This window comes from Panulirus ornatus, chromosome 1 (genome assembly GCF_036320965.1).
Source record: "Panulirus ornatus isolate Po-2019 chromosome 1, ASM3632096v1, whole genome shotgun sequence".
Lineage (NCBI taxonomy): Eukaryota > Metazoa > Arthropoda > Malacostraca > Decapoda > Palinuridae > Panulirus > Panulirus ornatus.
Window position 1 is genome coordinate 75,816,288 of NC_092224.1, and position 22,897 is coordinate 75,839,184.

Here is a 22,897-nt window from a genome sequence, read left to right on the forward strand (position 1 = left end):
GGCCTGAACATGCAGGAGGGTGAAAGGCGTGCAAGGAATAGTGAATTGGAACGATGTGGTATACTGGGGTCGACGTGCTGTCAATGGATTGAACCAGGGCATGTGAAGCGTCTAGGGTAAACCATGGAAAGTTTTGTGGGGCCTGGATGTGGAAAGGGAGTTGTGGTTTCGGTGCATTGTACATGACAGCTAGAGACTGAGTGTGAACGAATGTGGCCTTTGTTGTCTTTTTCCTAGTGCAACCTCGCGCACATGTGGGGGGGAGGGTGTTGTCATTTCATGTGTGGCGGGGTGGCGACGGGAATGAGTAAGGACAGACAGTATGAATTATGTACATGTGTATATACGTATAGCTTGAGATGTATACATATGTATATGTATGTTTTTGTATATATATATGCATACGTTGAATGTATAGATATTTATATGTGCGTGTGTGGACGTGTATGTATATTCATGTGTATGTGGGTGGGTTGGGCCATTCTTTCGTCTGTTTCCTTGCGCTACCTCGCTATCGCGGGAGACAGCGACAAAGTATGATAAATAAATAAATAAATAAATAAATAAATAAATAAATATTTATAGTGATGGGTGATTTGAATGCAAAGGTGAGTAATGTGGCAGTTGAGGGAATAATTGGTATACATGGGGTGTTCAGTGTTGTAAATGGAAATGGTGAAGAGCTTGTAGATTTATGTGCTGAAAAAGGACTGATGATTGGGAATACCTGGTTTAAAAAGCGAGATATACATAAGTATACTTATGTAAGTAGGAGAGATGGCCAGAGAGCGTTATTGGATTACGTGTTAATTGACAGGCGTGCGAAAGAGAGACTTTTGGATGTTAATGTGCTGAGAGGTGCAACTGGAGGGATGTCTGATCATTATCTTGTGGAGGCTAAGGTGAAGATTTGTATGGGTTTTCAGAAAAAAAGAGTGAATGTTGGGGTGAAGAGGGTGGTGAGAGTAAGTGAGCTTGGGAAGGAGACCTGTGTGAGGAAGTACCAGGAGAGACTGAGTGCAGAATGGAAAAAGGTGAGAACAATGGAAGTAAGGGGAGTGGGGGAGGAATGGGATGTATTTAGGGAATCATTGATGGATTGCGCAAAAGATGCTTGTGGCATGAGAAGAGTGGGAGGTGGGTTGATTAGAAAGGGTAGTGAGTGGTGGGATGAAGAAGTGAGAGTATTAGTGAAAGAGAAGAGAGAGGCATTTGGACGATTTTTGCAGGGAAAAAATGCAATTAAGTGGGAGATGTATAAGAGACAAGAGGTCAAGAGAAAGGTGCAAGAGGTGAAAAAAAGGGCAAATGAGAGTTGGGGTGAGAGAGTGTCATTAAATTTTAGGGAGAATAAAAAGATGTTCTGGAAGGAGGTAAATAAAGTGCGTAAGACAAGGGAGCAAATGGGAACTTCAGTGAAGGGCGCAAATGGGGAGGTGATAACAAGTAGTGGTGATGTGAGAAGGAGATGGAGTGAGTATTTTGAAGGTTTGTTGAATGTGTTTGATGATCGAGTGGCAGATATAGGGTGTTTTGGTCGAGGTGGTGTGCAAAGTGAGAGGATTAGGGAAAATGATTTGGTAAACAGAGAAGAGGTAGTGAAAGCTTTGCGGAAGATGAAAGCCGGCAAGGCAGCAGGTTTGGATGGTATTGCAGTGGAATTTATTAAAAAGGGGGGTGACTGTATTGTTGACTGGTTGGTAAGGTTATTTAATGTATGTATGACTCATGGTGAGGTGCCTGAGGATTGGCGGAATGCGTGCATAGTGCCATTGTACAAAGGCAAAGGGGATAAGAGTGAGTGCTCAAATTACAGAGGTATAAGTTTGTTGAGTATTCCTGGTAAATTATATGGGAGGGTATTGATTGAGAGGGTGAAGGCATGTACAGAGCATCAGATTGGGGAAGAGCAGTGTGGTTTCAGAAGTGGTAGAGGATGTGTGGATCAGGTGTTTGCTTTGAAGAATGTATGTGAGAAATACTTAGAAAAGCAAATGGATTTGTATGTAGCATTTATGGATCTGGAGAAGGCATATGATAGAGTTGATAGAGATGCTCTGTGGAAGGTATTAAGAATATATGGTGTGGGAGGAAAGTTGTTAGAAGCAGTGAAAAGTTTTTATCGAAGATGTAAGGCATGTGTACGTGTAGGAAGAGAGGAAAGTGATTGGTTCTCAGTGAATGTAGGTTTGCGGCAGGGGTGTGTGATGTCTCCATGGTTGTTTAATTTGTTTATGGATGGGGTTGTTAGGGAGGTAAATGCAAGAGTTTTGGAAAGAGGGGCAAGTATGAAGTCTGTTGGGGATGAGAGAGCTTGGGAAGTGAGTCAGTTGTTGTTCGCTGATGATACAGCGCTGGTGGCTGATTCATGTGAGAAACTGCAGAAGCTGGTGACTGAGTTTGGTAAAGTGTGTGGAAGAAGAAAGTTAAGAGTAAATGTGAATAAGAGCAAGGTTATTAGGTACAGTAGGGTTGAGGGTCAAGTCAATTGGGAGGTGAGTTTGAATGGAGAAAAACTGGAGGAAGTGAAGTGTTTTAGATATCTGGGAGTGGATCTGGCAGCGGATGGAACCATGGAAGCGGAAGTGGATCATAGGGTGGGGGAGGGGGCGAAAATTCTGGGGGCCTTGAAGAATGTGTGGAAGTCGAGAACATTATCTCGGAGAGCAAAAATGGGTATGTTTGAAGGAATAGTGGTTCCAACAATGTTGTATGGTTGCGAGGCGTGGGCTATGGATAGAGTTGTGCGCAGGAGGATGGATGTGCTGGAAATGAGATGTTTGAGGACAATGTGTGGTGTGAGGTGGTTTGATCGAGTGAGTAACGTAAGGGTAAGAGAGATGTGTGGAAATAAAAAGAGCGTGGTTGAGAGAGCAGAAGAGGGTGTTTTGAAGTGGTTTGGGCACATGGAGAGAATGAGTGAGGAAAGATTGACCAAGAGGATATATGTGTCGGAGGTGGAGGGAACGAGGAGAAGAGGGAGACCAAATTGGAGGTGGAAAGATGGAGTGAAAAAGATTTTGTGTGATCGGGGCCTGAACATGCAGGAGGGTTGAAAGGAGGGCAAGGAATAGAGTGAATTGGAGCGATGTGGTATACCGTGGTTGACGTGCTGTCAGTGGATTGAATCAAGGCATGTGAAGCGTCTGGGGTAAACCATGGAAAGCTGTGTAGGTATGTATATTTGCGTGTGTGGACGTATGTATATACATGTGTATGGGTGGGGGGGCCATTTCTTTCGTCTGTTTCCTTGCGCTACCTCGCAAACGCGGGAGACAGCGACAAAGTATAATAAAAAAAATAAATATATATATATATATAATATAATATATATATATATATATATATATATATATTTTTTTTTTTTTTTTTTTTTTTTTTTTATACTTTGTCGCTGTCTCCCGCGTTTGCGAGGTAGCGCAAGGAAACAGACGAAAGAAATGGCCCAACCCCCCCCCCCCCATACACATGTACATACACACGTCCACACACGCAAATATACATACCTACACAGCTTTCCATGGTTTACCCCAGACGCTTCACATGCCTTGATTCAATCCACTGACAGCACGTCAACCCCTGTATACCACATCGCTCCAATTCACTCTATTCCTTGCCCTCCTTTCACCCTCCTGCATGTTCAGGCCCCGATCACACAAAATCTTTTTCACTCCATCTTTCCACCTCCAATTTGGTCTCCCTCTTCTCCTCGTTCCCTCCACCTCCGACACATATATCCTCTTGGTCAATCTTTCCTCACTCATTCTCTCCATGTGCCCAAACCATTTCAAAACACCCTCTTCTGCTCTCTCAACCACGCTCTTTTTATTTCCACACATCTCTCTTACCCTTACGTTACTTACTCGATCAAACCACCTCACACCACACATTGTCCTCAAACATCTCATTTCCAGCACATCCATCCTCCTGCGCACATCTCTATCCATAGCCCACGCCTCGCAACCATACAACATTGTTGGAACCACTATTCCTTCAAACATACCCATTTTTGCTTTCCGAGATAATGTTCTCGACTTCCACACATTTTTCAAGGCTCCCAAAATTTTCGCCCCCTCCCCCACCCTATGATCCACTTCCGCTTCCATGGTTCCATCCGCTGACAGATGCGTGTGTGTGTATATATATGAGTGGATGGATCTTCGTCTGTTTCCTGTCGATACCTTGCTAACGCGGGGAAAAACAGCTATCAAGTATAAATAGTAATAATAATAATAATACTAAGATAATAATAATGATAATAAAATGTTATGTTATGAAAGGGGGTGACTGTGGCTGAAGGCATGTATTAAGAGGAACAATATAGTTTCTAGATTGGGACTGGTTTCGTGGATCAGATGTTTGCTTAAAAGAATGTGTGAAAGAAGTACTTAGATAAATAGAAGAATCCGCATAAGGTATTAATGGATCTGGAGGAAGCACATGACAAGGTTGATAGATATGCCTTGTAGAAAGCCTTATGAATGTATGATGTGGGAGAAAAGCTATTAGCAGAGGATTTTTCTTCTGTATTTATTGTAAGTCATGTACAAGAGTTTTTAGAGAGGAGTCCGAGTGGTTCCATGTTTGTCACTCTGTGGCAGGTGTGGATAATGTCAATATGGCTAAGTAATGTTTATAGTTTGGGGTGGTAAATGAGGTGAATGCACTTGTCGTGGAGAAAGGGGCTAATGTGCAGTCTGTATGGGAAAAGAGGGCCTTGGAAGCAAGTCAGCTGTTGTTTGCTAATGACACAGCTCTAGTGAAAGATTTGAGTGAGAAATTGCTGAAGTTGGTGACGGGTAATCTAAATACCCTACATCTGGAATACTAAAGGAAATCATCACACAAGACAGAATTGTAAACCATTTACAGGATCACCATTTAATAAACAATTCTCAGCATGGTCTTGGACGAAATTGCTTGTGTATGGCGAAGCTGCTTGACTTTTGTTATAGGGTTATGCTTCAGTGGACAGGAAATTAGTTGACTGTCCCAAAACAGAGTTGTGATTAATGGTCAATTCTTGGAATGGGTAGACAAAACTAGTGGTTTTCCACAAGGATCAGTCTTGAGACTAGTTTTCTTTCTCAAGTTTATTAGATACTGATAATGAAATACATTGCAAGATATCAAAATTCACATGATACAAAGCTGAGAAATGTCTACAAATGAACTTGAAAATTTACAGCTTCAGCCTGATTTAAAAAAAACTGATGGACTGGGCTCATAGATGGCAAATAAATTTCAGTATCAACAAATGCAAAATTCTACATACTGGTAGTAAAAACGAAAATTCAAGCTGCAGTATGAATTCTGTTGAACTCCAAAAGGAAAAGGACTTGGGCTTAATAATCTCCGGTGACAAGATCAAGTTAAGTAGTGCACAGGGGCCCTGAAAGAGCTAACAAATTTCATAGATTAATAGTAAGGCCTTGGAATTTATGTCCAGGGAAATTATCCTTATTCCTTCTGGTTCATTGGTTTGTGTCCATTTTGATTGTGTTCAGTTTTGGTCACCCAACCCCCCAAAAAAGTCATAGAATGGAGAGTACTTACAGTGTCAAGCAACCAAGATGATATCTGGGCTGAGGAGCAAATCCTGTGAGAGCCGATTTTACACCCATAATCGACTTGTCTTAGAAAACAGTCTAAAGAAAGATCTGATACATGTATTCAAAATTATCACGTGAAGTGATTCATATGATTTCTCTCTTTATGGAAAAATATATTTTGCATTGAATAAAGCGAAGTACTTTCTCTTCAGTGGGGTCATTAACATGTGGAATGCTTTGCCAGTTAGAATGATTAAAAGCAGTAGTATATATACCTTTAAAAATTGATGATAAATATTTATTTCAAGTCTATGAATTCAATTAATTGCATCCCTTAGTCAAATTTCAGGTTATTCTCTTTAGATTATCTGTATGCCTTCAAACTTCTACATTCTACCTCATTAATCTGTAAGTTCCTGATATCTTCTATCACAAGTATCATGGAAAGGACACATTGGTCTCTTGCTGTTTGACTTCCTTTGTATTCCATTGGATTAACAGTTGCTGCCTGTTGGGATTGAAGCAAGTAGGAGTAAAGGCAAACTAGAGTAGGTTCAGGAAAATACTCAAGTGGGGGGCCATGAATAAGGCAGGAGGGGACCTGGGTGGAAGTCAGTGCACTCAAGGGTCAATGTAGGACTTTCCTTTCCCCATATTGCTAATATACTTACACATACTTACCTATTTGTAAATATATAAGAATAACCAGACCCAGGATAATTATTCTAGTGGTGAGCACAAGTCGCATAAGAAAATCACTTTATTGAGCACAAACACAGAAAAGCATTATTTCTTTCCTGCACACACATGCTAATGATAGAAAACCATACACATATCAAAATATTTCAAGTTAACGCATGAAGCATTCATGACATATTTATGGAGTAGGAAACAATTGCTTAGGAAGAAAATTAAGAAATGATTGAAATTTCGTTATTTTGGTATGCTTTTAATAAAAACCATTTTTTTTTAATTTAGGATATATTTTGATGGAAAAAATAATGGTATGATTTGTTTATAGGTCCCTGTATAAACACGAGAGGTGGATGAAAGACTTCATAATCAACTGGAAGAATCTATAATGAACAAATTTAGATCATAATGGGAGATTTTAACATACCAGCATCTAAGTGGGGAGAATCACTTATACACACCACAAGACATGGGCTGTACTTGAATTTACTCAAGAGTGCCCTACAATAATTAGTTGAGAAACCTACTTATGATAACTTAATAAATTTTGTTCTATCTTGAAATGAGGATCTCATAATATTTAAATGGGAGAAAAGCTTAGTACAAGTGGTCACCTGCAAATCACTTCAGTTGTGTATTTCAACATAGCCTATGATGGTGGTTAACAGAAAAGTATTAAAAAATACCAGATTTTAGACTCGCAAATTTCATTGGTCCTTGCACTGTTTTTAACGGGCAAACCTGGGATGCTATCATTAATGAAAATGATATAGATGTAGCTTGGAAAAGATTTAGTAACAATTTTAAAGTAGTGAAGGAAACATATGTGCCAATATGTGTAAACTTCTTGTTTCAAAACAAAGCTGAAGTAATATAGTAATGACAAAGAAGTGCTTGCTGTCTCAGAACGGAGCAAGTAAGAAACTCCAAGTCAAATAACCAACGAGACAAGTGAATTCTGTATCTCAGCATAGAGAAATTAAGGGACATATATGTCATTATGAAGTATATGTCAGTATGAAGTATATATTGTTGAAAATAGCAGAAAAAAAGCTAAAGACTCGCAAATTTCATTGGTTCTTACACTGTTTTTGACAGGCAAACCTGGGATGCTATCATTAATGAAAATGATATAGATGTAGCTTGGAAAAGATTAATAATTTTAAAGTAGTGAAGGGAACATATGTGCCAATGTGTGTAAACTTCTTGTTTCAAAACGAAGATGAAGTAATATAGTAATGACAAAGAAGTGCTTGCTGTCTCAGAACGGAGCAAGTAAGAAACTACAAGTCAAATAACCAACAATACAAGTGAATTCTGTATCTCAGCATAGAGAAATTAAGGGACATATATGTCATTACAGCAAATGTCAGTATGAAGTACATATTGTTGAAAATAGCAGAAAAAAAGCTAAAGAGTTTAATAGGGCTACCCTTTTCAATAACTGGCTCGCTAAAGGAAGTGTTCCAAAGGAATGGAAATTTGCCAGTTTAGCACCGATATTCAGAAAAGGTAATAAATCACTGCCTGGCAAGTATTGTTTGATTAGTTTAATATCTGCAGTTAGTTAATTATTGGAAGCCATCACTTGGGATAAGATTGTAAACCTTTTAAAGGACTCCTATTTAAACTATTCTTAGCATGGTTTGACAACTCTGCTTGATTTCTTTTATGAAATAATCAGTTTGTATGGTGAAAGTAAAGCAGTTGATGTCAGCTGTTTAGATTTTCAAAAAGCATTTGATGAAGTCTGACATCAAAGGTTACTAACAAAAGTTAAGTCACATGGTGTAGATGAATAGAAAATTGGCTGACTGGCCATATACAAAGAGTAGTGATTACTGATCAAACCTCTAAATGGTTCGTCATAATATGTGGTGTGCTGGAATTAGTCTTAGTACCAGTTCTCTTTCTCCAACATATTAGTGTTGTTGATAATGGGTTGCATTGTAAGATATCTAAATTTGCAGAAAATGCTAAGTTGGGAAATAAATCTACAACAGAGATTGAATGTTTGCAACTTTATACTGACATACACAGACTAATGGACTGGGCTAGTAAGAGGCAAATGAATTTTGCTATTCAGTGCAAACTTTAACAATAACATTGGTAGTAAAATTGAAAGGCAAGCTATGATATGAATTCTTACGTGCTATAAAAGGTAAATGAGGAAATGGACTTAGATATGATAAACTCTGGTGACATAAAGCCAAGTAAAGAGTGCACTACAGCAGTAAAAAAGGCATACAAAATTCCTAGATTCAAAGGTATGACCTCTGAACTTGTCTCAGGAAATTATTCTCCCTCTTTACACCTCACTGGTGTGTCCCCATCTGGAATACTGTGTTCAGTTCTGGTCACGCTACTTGAGGAAAGATAAACGGAATGGAGAGAGTACAGCAAGCTATCAAGATGTTTTCTGGCCTGAGTAACAATCAAATAAAACAATAATAAAAGAATTGAATTTACTTAGCTATGAAAAGATCTCTTGAGCTACTCCAGGATAGATTCTTCTGATATATTAATGGATATAAACTCATGGACAAACGAAATGAGGTGAAGTACTTTTTTCAACAGAATTGTTAGCATAAGGAAAGATTTTCCAACCAGTGTTAATGAAAGCAATACCATGAATGGTCTTTAGCATAGATTTGACAAATGATTTACCAGTTAGAATATTAGAAAATAATATCATAAATAGTTGTAAGCAGACTTGATAAGTATTTTGCTTAAATTCTGTGACTAACATTATTTGCATCTCCTTAGCTATATGATATGTTTACAGATCTGCCTATTTGAAAAATACTGTCTTTATTCACCTAATACATAAATAATTTCTTTCTGATCTTTTCTACTATAACAGAGAGCCTTGTTAGGAATTAAGTTGTATGACAGTCCTTTAAAATACTCGCTCCTTCTCCTTTCACTTTTTCACTGCAGTAACCACATCTCCCATTTTCCCCTTTCTCTGATGTTCCCATTTGTTCTCGTACTTTTCTAATAACCTCCTTCCAAAACATCTCATTCTCCTCGAAGTTGGCAAGGGAGGGTTATGAGTTGGTGGGACAGAGCCCTGGATGGTGGCATGGTTGCTCCATACTTGTGTAAGTATACAAAAAATATTTTTTGTGATTTCATTCTACATACCATATATAATTATATATGTCTATAAATCTACCTCATGTATAGGTTGACCCTAGATTTTTTTTTTTGCCAAGAAATCATTAATTTATGATATGCCTCATGTATAGGTCAACTCAAGTTTTTGAGGGTAATGGAAGACCAAATTAGGGTAATAAAGCACCATATTTTATGACATGTGAAACTAGTTTCAGAAAACCCCCACTAAAAACTTTCTATGTCCTGTAATCTGTGGGTTGCTGATTCTGAATTACCAAGCACCAAAGGAAGATTTTTAACCATTTAAGTAAAGCACTTTACACTGAAATGCAGGTAGTTTCAGCAAAAATATTGTGTATTTCCATTAAAGTATTTATTCAAGTCATTTAGGAGAGGACATTATTGTAATACAAGAGTTTTTTAACTGAAAATCATTTTAAAAGTGATTACGGTAACATCTTTTGAACAGCGAAAGAAAACGAAAGTAGATTGTTTTCATCATGATTTTACCCCACTTTTCACTGTAATACGGACATCATTTCAGCAAAAATGTTACATTTTCATGAATGTATTATATAAGCAGTATGAATAGAATTCAATTGTAACAGTATTTTAACTAAAAACTAATGAAAAACAAGTAACATCTCTTACACATCAGAAGGTTTGGTAAAGTCTTTTGTTTTCGTCATGTATTTTATCCTATTTTACATTGAAATACAACACGTTTCAGCAAAACTACCATTTATTTCTGAGAATATATTCGTTCAGGCACAGTGAAAGTAAAATATACTTGTGATGTAACAAGTTTTTTAACTGAAAATGATTTAAAAAACACGTACTGTCTAACTGATATGGCAAACTCCTGGTAACAAAGGCTTTGCCTTTGCATTGGCTCTTCCTAAGCAGCCTTTAATATTACAGTATGTTGAAACTGTGTTTATACTCTTATGGTTTTGCTTATTTTCCAGAAATATGACATATGTACATAATACAATGTTACGGTACTTTTACTTTACAAGTATTAATTTTTGAAAACACATGACACAAAACAAATACCAGTACAGGTATTTGTGTGACCCTCCCGCCAAAAAAAGACCAAATAGCTGGTACTCTATCCCTCATCCATACCAAAAGTAGACCAACGGCATCTTTCTTGTTCATTCTCTACCAATTTCTCACGTTTACTACTATGATCTGCTTCATTTTGCCTACATCAGCTAAACTACAGTAATTGAGATGAGAAACACTTATGAATTTGATTACTACCAGGATGTAACTAGAACCAGCTTACCCTACCAACAGTGTTTCAAGTCAGACACAGCATATTTTCTTTTTTACATTTTTGGTGATACATACAACACCTTGACACATTCTCTTCAACTAGGATTCAAGAAGAAACAAGTTCACAAAAAAGTTCAAGCTCTAAGTAATTGAATGTGTAGTACAGACTAACAGCTGTGCAGCAGCTAGGGAATTTAAGGTATCCAAAAAGAAAATGTTAGAGACTGGGGAAAGCTCTCTAAGTATATGCCAAAAAACAAATGTGATGACAGAGGAAAGTGCAGCATGTAGTGGCCATAGTTTGAAGTTGAAGTAGCAAAGTGTGTCAGTGAAAACTAACAGAATGGATTTGGTGTTTCCTGAGGATCAATGTGAATCTTAGCCTTAAAACTAGCAAGGAAATTAGGTATCACAGATTTTAAGGCTAGCTATGGTTAGTGCACAGGATTTTTTTTTTTTTTTTTTTTTTATACTTTGTCGCTGTCTCCTGCGTTTGCGAGGTAGCGCAAGGAAACAGACGAAAGAAATGGCCCAACCCCCCCCCCCATACACATGTATATACATACGTCCACACACGCAAATATACATACCTACACAGCTTTCCATGGTTTACCCCAGACGCTTCACATGCCTTGATTCAATCCACTGACAGCACGTCAGCCCCGGTATACCACATCGCTCCAATTCACTCTATTCCTTGCCCTCCTTTCACCCTCCTGCATGTTCAGGCCCCGATCACACAAAATCTTTTTCACTCCATCTTTCCACCTGCACAGGATTTATGAAAAGAAATTATTTTGTATTGAAATGGAGAACAGAAATATCACAGCATCTTCCAAAGGAACTTATGACAATGTTATTAAGTTTCATAGGTTCATATTTCACCTCCTAGCCCTTCCCATCATGCAAGGATATCAACCTAACGAAACTATCACCCATAAATAGGTTGACCCCTCAAATTTTTTGCCATACAATTTGGTCTTGAAAACTTGAACTATTCATGAGTATATACAGTACATATATAACCAAGAGCAAACCTCTCCAACAGTCTGTGCCCAGCCTGGGGTGTGAGGGTCACAAAACGTCACCAGGTATTCACCTAAACACATTACATATTCTGTATTTTTTCCATTCATGATTTTCACATTCACTGTGTATTTACATATTTTTTCATCTCGAAAGTATTCTTCTCTACTCATAAATGTATTCACATTTCATATATACACACACATTACTTGCATAAATAAATGAAAAGATATCTTTATTTTCACCCAAGATATAAACATTAATACTGTTTCTTTAATAATCATTTATTCAAGAGTTACTGTGTAAATCTTGCCTCCTGTCTTGATGATACACTCAGATTTCCTTTTTTTCCAGCTTTGCTTTAAGGCTGCTGATGGCATCTGTGGTTAAAGATATGGAATCCTAGATCAGCTGGGAATTTGAAACATTGCCACCAAAATGTTTGATTACAGTTGGCCAGAGTTTGAATCCCACACACCCAAAGATGATTCTTTCAGTCTGATTCATGTGAACAGTACCTTCAAGTACTCCTGGCTACACTGGGTACACAACAGTTCCTAACATTTGAAAACCTGCAAACACAATACCAATTCTAAAACCCTCTAGACCACATACGTCTCCCCTCTCTTACTGCCCTACAGCACTTTTATCCTAAGTATCGAAACTCTATGGAAAAATGATCCACAATAGAATCAATCAAAACATCACTCACCCAAACATTCTACCACCACACTAAACACTCGGCTTGCACAATGTATCCTAGATGCCAACCCCTATCCAGCACAGAACTTGTGGTAATAGACATCAACAAAGCATTTAACACTATCCCTGACACATCTCACAAAAAATAACTTTTACACCACCATCCACAGTGACAAAAAAATGTTGGATAATTTCATGGCTGGCCAACACACCATCGTCACTCATAATGGCTTTACCTCTAAAACACTAAAACTCTATGATGGAGATCCTCAAGGAGCAGTTCTTTCTCAAACTGTCTTTAGTCTCATCCCACACAATCTCCTATTACTTCAAGTAAACCTCAACATGAAGGTCCTTTCATATGTGTGCGACCTCACAGTCATAGTGCCCTGACACTATAGTAGCAGATCATACATGCAGCACTTCATTAAACAATTGAAACAGTGCCACACCCTTGTCTGCATCACCACAGATGTCATCAATCACTCTTTTAACTGTTACCATGCATACATGAATGCAGCTAACACCTTCCAATCACCTTGAATGAACAATATCTCCCAACCATTCTGGGCATCACATATGACTAACACTACATTCACTTCCCACGCCAAATGCATAAACATAAAACCAACTTGGACAGTAATTTCTCAAAACACTGTCTGGCACTAGATTCTAAAAAGAAAAAAAAAGTCCTTTAGCATCTTATATAAACAATTCACCTGCTTCATTTCAACTATTCTTCAAGTGCCTGGTCTTCCTCTCAAAACCAAATATAATAAAGCTGCACACCACACAAAATAGTACACTCAGAACAATGACTAGCTGCCTCTCCCAAACCCTGAACTCCTTCACAATGAAACAAAGCTCCTCCCAATACAGACCCACCACATGCTTAGCACTCAGTTTTGTGCAACATCACTAGAATCTTCTCGCCCAAACCACTTTATAACCAACGACCAGCAAATATATAAAGCTTAACCCTGCTTCACACTTCATTAACCTTCACTCCCAGACAACCCCCCCCCCCAACAACTATAACAATGACAAAACACACATACAGAATAAGCCGGAACAAACACTAAATAACTGAAAACAATTCGGTTTTAATCTCCATCCCACCAGCTTTACACCCATCACAATCCACACTACCTAGACAAACACAAGTTACATTCTCCTGCTTATGCTCTGAACATAGCATATTGCTACAACATTACAAACACCATATCAGCATATCACATGACCCTTCATGCCCATGATGCAACTACCATAAAGAAGATACTGAGCACTTACAAGTCAGTTGCCATGCACTTGTCACAATACTATGTGACCAGTGGTCCCAATCAATGGATATGGCTTACTTCTTACGTGCTGCAGTAGCCTCATTAGTATATCAGGGACTCATGGGGCAGGTACTAAGTAAGGTAGAACTAAGGAAAGGAAAGAGCACATCCATTTACTTCAACATGGAATAAAAAGAATACAAACCAAATTGCAGGTAAATACACATTACTGTATCCTTGTCATTTTGTCATTTTCTGTAATTTGCAACATTTCAGCATAATTTTTGGTTATACATTATCAAAGCCTGTAAGATCACTTCATATATACAAATATTTTTCATTTCTCAAATACCTTTACTGAATAAAAAATTATTTGCAAGCTTAGAACTGTTTTATTATATTAAAAATAATTGCAGAAAGTATTGTATGTTAGAATACATTCTTCTGATCCAGAGCAGAAATATCTAGTTACCAAACAGTATCAAAACAACCCTCTATATTATGAACAGTATTTTGCAAAAAGTGCTTCAACATAAGTATTGATTTTATCTTTAAGACAGTCACAGGTATGTGCTTAAACATCACCAAGATCACTGCATTCTCTCTATACCTTGAATCATTATGATGTGTGCTATGAGATTAGTTCATGCCACTTCTAAATCATATGAAATGGCTTTCTCACATCTTGGTATGGGGACTGCTATCAAATATATTTCATACTGTTTATGTCAATCAGTTCACCCATTTCCAAAGTCTCAAATGTCACAGAGAATTGATTCATTACAAACCACATTGCACAGAATTCCATTCTAACAGTGCTAGAAAGTGCACCACACACAACACTTCTTGTATTTGAAAAGGTCACTTATTTTCATAATTTGTCCTTTGCAAAACCTTCAACTAACACATTGGCAGCCAACATTTCTGGGCTACCGGGAGATGACTGTTGTTCATGAAATGCACTAGTATCTGTTTCAGTCTTGTCTGATGAAATCTTTGCACTTTCTTTTATTACTTGTTTTTGATTTGCTGAAGGATTTCTATAGAACCGTCGCTTACTTCCAAATTTAAATTCAGAAGTTGATCTCCTGAATGTTGGTTCTCTGTGAGATGAGACTTGTACAACAGGCACATGTTTAGGTATGCTCACATTAGGAAGGTTAATGATGCCAACTTTGCTCGCACTTTGACTGTAGAGTACAGGTGATACAGATGCTAGTGAAGAAACCACTGTAACAGGAGACACTTCTGCACTGTTCACAACAGCTTCTGATGTCTGGGACCAAGATTTCAAGTCACTGCTCTCTATATTCACTGAATTGACGTCTTTCTCACCAGTTCTCTTTTTTTCCATTACCTTCAACTTTACTGTAGAGGGGAATGAATTGTGTGACTGCAAATGGCTTGATGGGCTTTTAGCTGACACAACATCAATTAAATCAGATTGACTATCATCATATGTCAATCTGTATGGAGAATCTGCTTCGGAGTCCCAAGTACTTACTTCCACATCATCTGTGGTTGATCTCCAGCAAGATCTTTCCTTCATCTCTTCTGCATCAGTGTGTCTTGTCAAACTGTAAAACCAAGAAAAAACTAATTTCAGCACAAAAATTAATTAAATAAAATATTCCATACATCTTACTAATTCTTTTCATGCAAACATGTTAGTACATAAAAGTGCTCTTTTAATCACACAGCCAAGTACATAAAAGTATTCATTTAATCACATTGCCAGTCATACATAGGACAGAATGAGTTGTCTGATATTCCTGACTTTTTGCTTTCCCAGAATTGTTTATCAATTAACTTGCATGCATGATATTCCAGGTCCCTTATCTGTTAACAGGTAATTTGGGCACCCTCTTTCTCTATTCCCTGCTAGGACATTCACTTATGACAATATTTTGCAGAAATATAGCTTAGTAATTCTAACTCCTTTGCTTCTTATCTTGAACCCTGCAATGGAAAGTTGGTATTCATTTCTTAATGCCCTCATTGGGCATAATTTGAATTGTGTTGGCCCTACATCATTTCTTCAGCCAGAAGGTCCTACGAAATTTACTATATGGAGGTTAACACATAGGCTAACACTGACAGTAAGTAGAAAGAGGTCAGTAACACTTAAAGATGTCAAGAGATAAAAAACATAGTAGTGCATAAGGAAAAAATGCTGGGGAACAGAATTCAGCTAGTATTTGGGTGGTATAGAATGTGAAGAACGGTTATAGAAAGATAATAAAGGAAGAACAGCAACACTAAAAAAAAAAGTATGAACAAGATGGATGAAAATCCAAATTTTCCGTGCTTTTATTTGAAGTATACTATTAAAGAACATCTGGTCCAGGGATTCAGAGGGAAGGGTTGTTGATGATGAAGGCACAATATGCATAGAACTAATTACGTTCAAAAACTTTTTCACAGAGAAGACCAACATAATCCTAATGCTAATGACACTTAATGGATGGGGATGATGACATGAAAAGCAATAATAGTGTTGGAAAAGAATTTAAGAGAATTGTAAAGAATCTCTTTCAAAGTAAGGAGCATGAACCTTAAGAAATCTCTCCATATCCACTTAACACTACTACTATGCAGCTATCATCTTAAATGTCACTCACCTAGTTAACACAAAACAAAAATAATTGAAATTATTTTTCCTAGACATATCTATTATGTTATTGAAAAGGTATCCAATAAGGTATTATACTTTCCTCTATATTGATGTGGCAGGGTGTTAAGTTGATGAGGGGGGCTTCCTGGCTGAGGGAATATATTTTCCTCTGGATAGGTAAAAAAAAATGTAGTATATACTTTCATCTATGAGTGTTGTAGGGAGTTGAATTGATGAGGGAGGGCCCTGGATAGGGGCATGGATGCTCTTCTCTATAAGTATGCCATGAATATTTTTTCTGGGTGTAATTTTATCCTATAAACATCTTAAACATACAACACATTTCAGATTCTTAACCATTTGTGACTCTATACATCCCATATAAATCATTTACACATTTCTTCATTATTTTATATATATATATATATATATATATATATATATATATATATATATATATATATATATATATATTTTTTTTTTTTTCATACTATTCGCCATTTCCCGCGATAGCGAGGTAGCGTCAAGAACAGAGGACTGGGCCTTTGAGGGAATATCCTCACCTGGACCTCTTCTCTGTTCCTTCTTTTGGAAAACTAAGAAAAAAAAAAAAAAAAAAAAAAAAAAAAAAAAAAAAAAAACGAGAGGGGAGGATTTCCAGCCCCCCGCTCCCTTCCCTTTTAGTCGCCTTCTACGACACGCAGGGAATACGTGGGAAGTATTCTTTCTCCCCTATCCCCAGGGAATATATATATATATATATATATATATATAAAAAATATATATATATATTTTTTTTTTTTTGCCGCTGTTTCCCGCGTTTGCGAGGTAGCGCAAGGAAACAGACGAAAGAAATGGCCCAACCCACCCCATACACATGTATATACATACATCCACACACACGCAAATATACATACCTACACAGCTTTCCATGGTTTACCCCAGATGCTTCACATGCCCTGATTCAATCCACTGACAGCACGTCAACCCCGGTATACCACATCGATCCAATTCACTCTATTCCTTGCCCTCCTTTCACCCTCCTGCATGTTCAGGCCCCGATCACACAATCTTTTTCACTCCATCTTTCCACCTCCAATTTGGTCTCCCACTTCTCCTCGTTCCCTCCACCTCCGACACATATATCCTCTTGGTCAATCTTTCCTCACTCATTCTCTCCATGTGCCCAAACCATATCAAAACACCCTCTTCTGCTCTCTCAGCAACGCTCTTTTTATTTCCACACATCTCTCTTACCCTTACGTTACTTACTCGATCAAACCACCTCACACCACACATTGTCCTCAAGCATCTCATTTCCAGCACATCCATCCTCCTGCGCACAACTCTATCCATAGCCCACGCCTCGCAACAATACAACATTGTTGGAACCACTATTCCTTCAAACATACCCATTTTTGCTTTCCGAGATAATGTTCTCGACTTCCACACATTCTTCAAGGCTCCCAGGATTTTCGCCCCCACCCCCACCCTATGATCCACTTCCGCTTCCATGGTTCCATCCGCTGCCAGATCCACTCCCAGATATCTAAAACACTATACTTCCTCCAGTTTTCCTCCATTCAAACTTACCTCCCAGTTGACTTGACCCTCAACCCTACTGTACCTAATTACCTTGCTCTTATTCACATTTACTCTTAACTTTCTTCTTTGACACACTATATATATATATATATATATATATATATATATATATATATATATATAATGTATTTGTATAGGAATTAAGTCAGTATTTACTTATCGTTTACATACATACACCATTTATTATATGAATACATGAAAAAATTAAATTTTCACTAATATATAATTGTGTTTGTGCCAACTTTTATCATGCTGGTGTACTTAAAATGGGGTTCCTGTTGAAATAGGTTACACCTTTGATCTTTTCATGTAGTTTTGACATGTGTAATCTTAAATCCATTTACAAAGACTGATTTCATAAAGTTGGTGAATTAGCACAATACTGAGTTTATTTGGGCTAACATATTTGTGTATGTATGTTCCTACAGAAGTGTGGTTGTAATTGTAATGCATAGATATATACTGCAGCTTGAACATGAGTGACGAAGTTGGCTGAGAAAGAATGTAAAATTGTAACTTTATTTTTTTTGTGATATAACTACAGTGATTTCTTAATATTACATTAAATCATATATCTTGAGCACTTTTTGAGCATTACCAAAACAGAGGTTAGATCAATGACTGGTACAGAAACTTCACTTTACAAGCAGTGTGCCTGATGAATGATGATAAACTTGTTTAAGGGTTCACATGTGATAATTAGTCTGCCTTATGTAAATCATGGTAACATTTTACTTTATGCATTCATTATATAAAGATGCATGCATCATGGAGAGAACAAGTGAGGAAAGATTGACAAAATATATGTCAAAAGTGGAGGGAAGAAGAAGTGGGAGACCAAACTGGAGGAGGAAGGATGGAGTAGCGGGGATGCTATTTCTTGTGTGGTGGGGTGGTGATGGGAGTGGATGCAAGCAGCAAGTTTGAATGTGTATATGTGTATATATGTATATGTCTGTGTATGTGTATGCATGTATATGTTGAAATGTATAAATATGTATATGGGCATTTATGTATATATATGTGTATGTGGGTGGTTGGGCCATTCTTCCTCTGTTTCCTTATTCTACCTTGCTGATGCGGAAAATAGCGGTTAAGGATAATAAAAACCACAGCTCCCTTTCCACATCCAGGCCCCACAGACCTTTCCATGGTTTACCCCAGACACTTCACATGCCCTGGTTCAATCCATTGATAGCATGTCGACCCCAGTATACCACATCATTCCAATTCACTTTATTCCTTGCATGCCTTTCAACCTTCTGTATGTTCAGACCCAAATCACTCAAAATCTTTTTCACTCCATCCTTCCACCTCCAATTTGGTCTCCTGCTCCCCTTGTTCCCTCCACCTCTGACACATACATCCTCTTTGTCAATCTTTTCTCACTCATTCTCTCATGTATCTAAACACTTTCAACACACCCTCTTCTGCTCTCTCAACCACACACACACACACATATATATATATGTGTACGAGTAGGAAGAGGGGAAAGTGAATGATTCTCAGTGAATGTTGGTTTGCGGCAGGGGTGTGTGATGTCTCCATGGTTGTTTAATTTGTTTATGGATGGGGTTGTTAGGGAGGTGAATGCAAGAGTTTTGGAGAGAGGGACTAGTATGCAGTCTGTTGTGGATGAGAGAACTTGGGAAGTGAGTCAGTTGTTGTTTGCAGATGATACAGCGCTGTTGGCTGATTCGGGTGAAAAACTGCAGAAGCTGGTGACTGAGTTTGGTAAAGTGTGTGAAAGAAGAAAGCTGAGAGTAAATGTGAATAAGAGCAAGGTTATTATGTACCGTAGGGTTGAGGGACAAGTCAAGTGGGAAGTAAGTTTGAATGAAGAAAAACTGGAGGAAGTGAAATGTTTTAGATATCTGGGAGTAGATTTGGCAGCAGATGGAACCATGGAAGCAGAAGTGAGTCACAGGGTGGGGAAGGGGGCGGAAGTTCTGGGAGCATTGAAAAATGTGTGGAAGGCGAGAACATTGTCTCAGAAAGCAAAAATGGGTATGTTTGAAGGAATAGTGGTTCCAACAATGTTATACGGTTGCAAGGCATGGGCTATAGATAGAGTTGTGCGGAGGAGGGTGGATGTGTTGGAAATGAGATGTTTGCGGACAATATGTGGTGTGAGGTGGTTTGATCGAGTAAGTAATGAACGGGTAAGAGAGATGTGTGGTAACAAAAAGAGTGTGGTTGAGAGAAGAGGGTGTATTGGAATGGATTGGTCACATGGAGAGAATGAGTGAGGAAAGGTTGACAAAGAGGATATATGTGTTACTGGTGGAGGGAATGAGGAGAAGTGGGAGACCAAACTGGAGGTGGAAAGATGGAGTGAAAAAGATTTTGAGCGATCGGGGCCTGAACATGCAGGAGGGTGAAAAGCATGCAAAGAATAGATTGAATTGGAATGATGTGGTTTACCAGGGTAGATGTGCTGTCAGTGGATTGAACCAGGGCATGTGAAGCATCTGGGATAAACCATGGAAAGTTTTGTTGGGCCTGGATGTGGAAAGGGAGCTGTGATTTCGGTGCATTATACATGACAGCTAGAGAGTGTGAACAAATGTGGCCTTTGTTGTCCTTTCCTAGCACTACTTCACGTGTTTGCGGGGGGGGGGGCATTTTATGTGTGGTGGGGTGGTGATGGGAATGAATAAAGGCAGACAGTATGAATTATTTACGTGTGTATATGTGTTTGTCTGTCTATGTATGTATATGTTACGTTGAAATGTATAGGTATGTATATGTGCATGTGTGGATGTTTATGTATATACATGTGTATGTGGGTGGGTTGGGCCATTCTTTAGTCTGTTTCCTTGCGCTACCTCGCTAACACAGGAGACAGTGACAAAGTATAATAAATATATTCATACACATAATAATCGGATGTAAACTTTCACTTCGAGCGATTACAAGGTCAGAAACTACAGGTAAAAAAATTTGTCAATATCTTATGCTCAAAATGTTTTAATACTTGACAGTAACATTGAGGCTTATCAAAACAGCTTTCTTGTACAATTTTTATTGTCTGATTTTCATACATTAATACAGAATAATAAAAATACATGGATTTTTAGAGTACATATATAAGTATGCATTGTCTGCAATGAGAAGCTTTGTATGGGGTGGTATATAAATGAGGTTAAGATTTTTATATAAGGTAATACTTTTCAGTTATGTATATTTCTTTTAAATAAGATTTATCACTTTCATTTCAGATCTCCCATAAGATCCCATCCTCAGCCAACACAGGCGCAGGGACCCAGGTGATGACCGAGGGTGGGCTCCAACCTAATCCTCCATCAACCTGCAAAGAGCAACCAATTGCTGAGGGTTGAGAAGGCCAATAATCATAATATTACTGAAAGCTGGTTGGTGTTGCTAAACATTTTTGTCTTGTTAAAAGTCTTAGGGAGCATCTGAATACATGCTTCTTTTTCAGAAAGTTCCTTTACCACTAGCCTCAAATACAGCCTCAGAATAAACACAAAGTACATTATCAATGGGTATAAGATATTCCTGACAATTACATAATCACTGGGCTGAGGATATTTCTGAATATTATGCGAGTTCCACCCCTGATTCAGAACTATTTGTTCAAACATGAACACTTGCTCTTGCTTCATTGGGAAGATTCACACTATAATGGAATAAGGCCTTTTTTTTTTTTTTTTTTTTATACTTTGTCGCTGTCTCCCGCGTTTGCGAGGTAGCGCAAGGAAACAGACGAAAGAAATGGCCCAACCCCCCCCCCCATACACATGTACATACACACGTCCACACACGCAAATATACATACCTACACAGCTTTCCATGGTTTACCCCAGACGCTTCACATGCCTTGCTTCAATCCACTGACAGCACGTCAACCCCTGTATACTACATGACTCCAATTCACTCTATTTCTTGCCCTCCTTTCACCCTCCTGCATGTTCAGGCCCCGATCACACAAAATCTTTTTCACTCCATCTTTCCACCTCCAATTTGGTCTCCCTCTTCTCCTCGTTCCCTCCACCTCCGACACATATATCCTCTTGGTCAATCTCTCCTCACTCATTCTCTCCATGTGCCCAAACCATTTCAAAACACCCTCTTCTGCTCTCTCAACCACGCTCTTTTTATTTCCACACATCTCTCTTACCCTTACGTTACTTACTCGATCAAACCACCTCACACCACACATTGTCCTCAAACATCTCATTTCCAGCACATCCATCCTCCTGCGCACATCTCTATCCATAGCCCACGCCTCGCAACCATACAACATTGTTGGAACCACTATTCCCTCAAACATACCCATTTTTGCTTTCCGAGATAATGTTCTCGACTTCCACACATTTTTCAAGGCTCCCAAAATTTTCGCCCCCTCCCCCACCCTATGATCCACTTCCGCTTCCATGGTTCCATCCGCTGACAGATCCACTCCCAGATATCTAAAACACTTCACTTCCTCCAGTTTTTCTCCATTCAAACTCACCTCCCAATTGACTTGACCCTCACCCCTACTGTACCTAATAACCTTGCTCTTATTCACATTTACTCTCAACTTTCTTCTTCCACACACTTTACCAAACTCAGTCACCAGCTTCTGCAGTTTCTCACATGAATCAGCCACCAGCGCTGTATCATCAGCGAACAACAACTGACTCACTTCCCAAGCTCTCTCATCCCCAACAGACTTCATACTTGCCCCTCTTTCCAGGACTCTTGCATTTACCTCCCTTACAACCCCATCCATAAACAAATTAAACAACCATGGAGACATCACACACCCCTGCCGCAAACCTACATTCACTGAGAACCAATCACTTTCCTCTCTTCCTACACGTACACATGCCTTACATCCTCGATAAAAACTTTTCACTGCTTCTAACAACTTGCCTCCCACACCATATATTCTTAATACCTTCCACAGAGCATCTCTATCAACTCTATCATATGCCTTCTCCAGATCCATAAATGCTACATACAAATCCATAAGGCCTTATGTATTACATTTCAATTTTACCAATGTAGCAATT

The 22,897-nt window shown here is 38.4% G+C and overlaps 2 protein-coding genes across 9 annotated transcripts in view; one reads left to right on the plus strand and one right to left on the minus strand.

Moving 5' to 3' along the window:
- LOC139749831 (uncharacterized) overlaps positions 1-22,897 on the plus strand; it is a 275,451-nt gene that overhangs the window by 3,212 nt on the left and 249,342 nt on the right. Inside the window, exon 2 of the mRNA XM_071664142.1 lies at positions 21,095-21,247. The gene's annotated coding sequence lies outside the window, so the exon portion shown is untranslated. The remainder of the gene's footprint in view (positions 1-21,094; positions 21,248-22,897) is intronic.
- The window catches only part of LOC139749797 (uncharacterized), a 128,049-nt gene continuing 118,613 nt past the window's right edge, over positions 13,462-22,897 (minus strand). For 5 of the 8 annotated variants that reach the window (XM_071664058.1, XM_071664067.1, XM_071664101.1 and 2 more), the window contains one exon: positions 13,815-15,231. In XM_071664058.1, the coding sequence (XP_071520159.1) occupies positions 14,526-15,231 (706 nt within the window). In that variant the 3' untranslated portion in view covers positions 13,815-14,525. Of the gene's footprint in view, positions 15,232-20,882; positions 21,184-22,897 lie in introns of those variants that run through there. The other 3 variants (XM_071664111.1, XM_071664121.1, XM_071664076.1) reach the window with 2 other exon arrangements.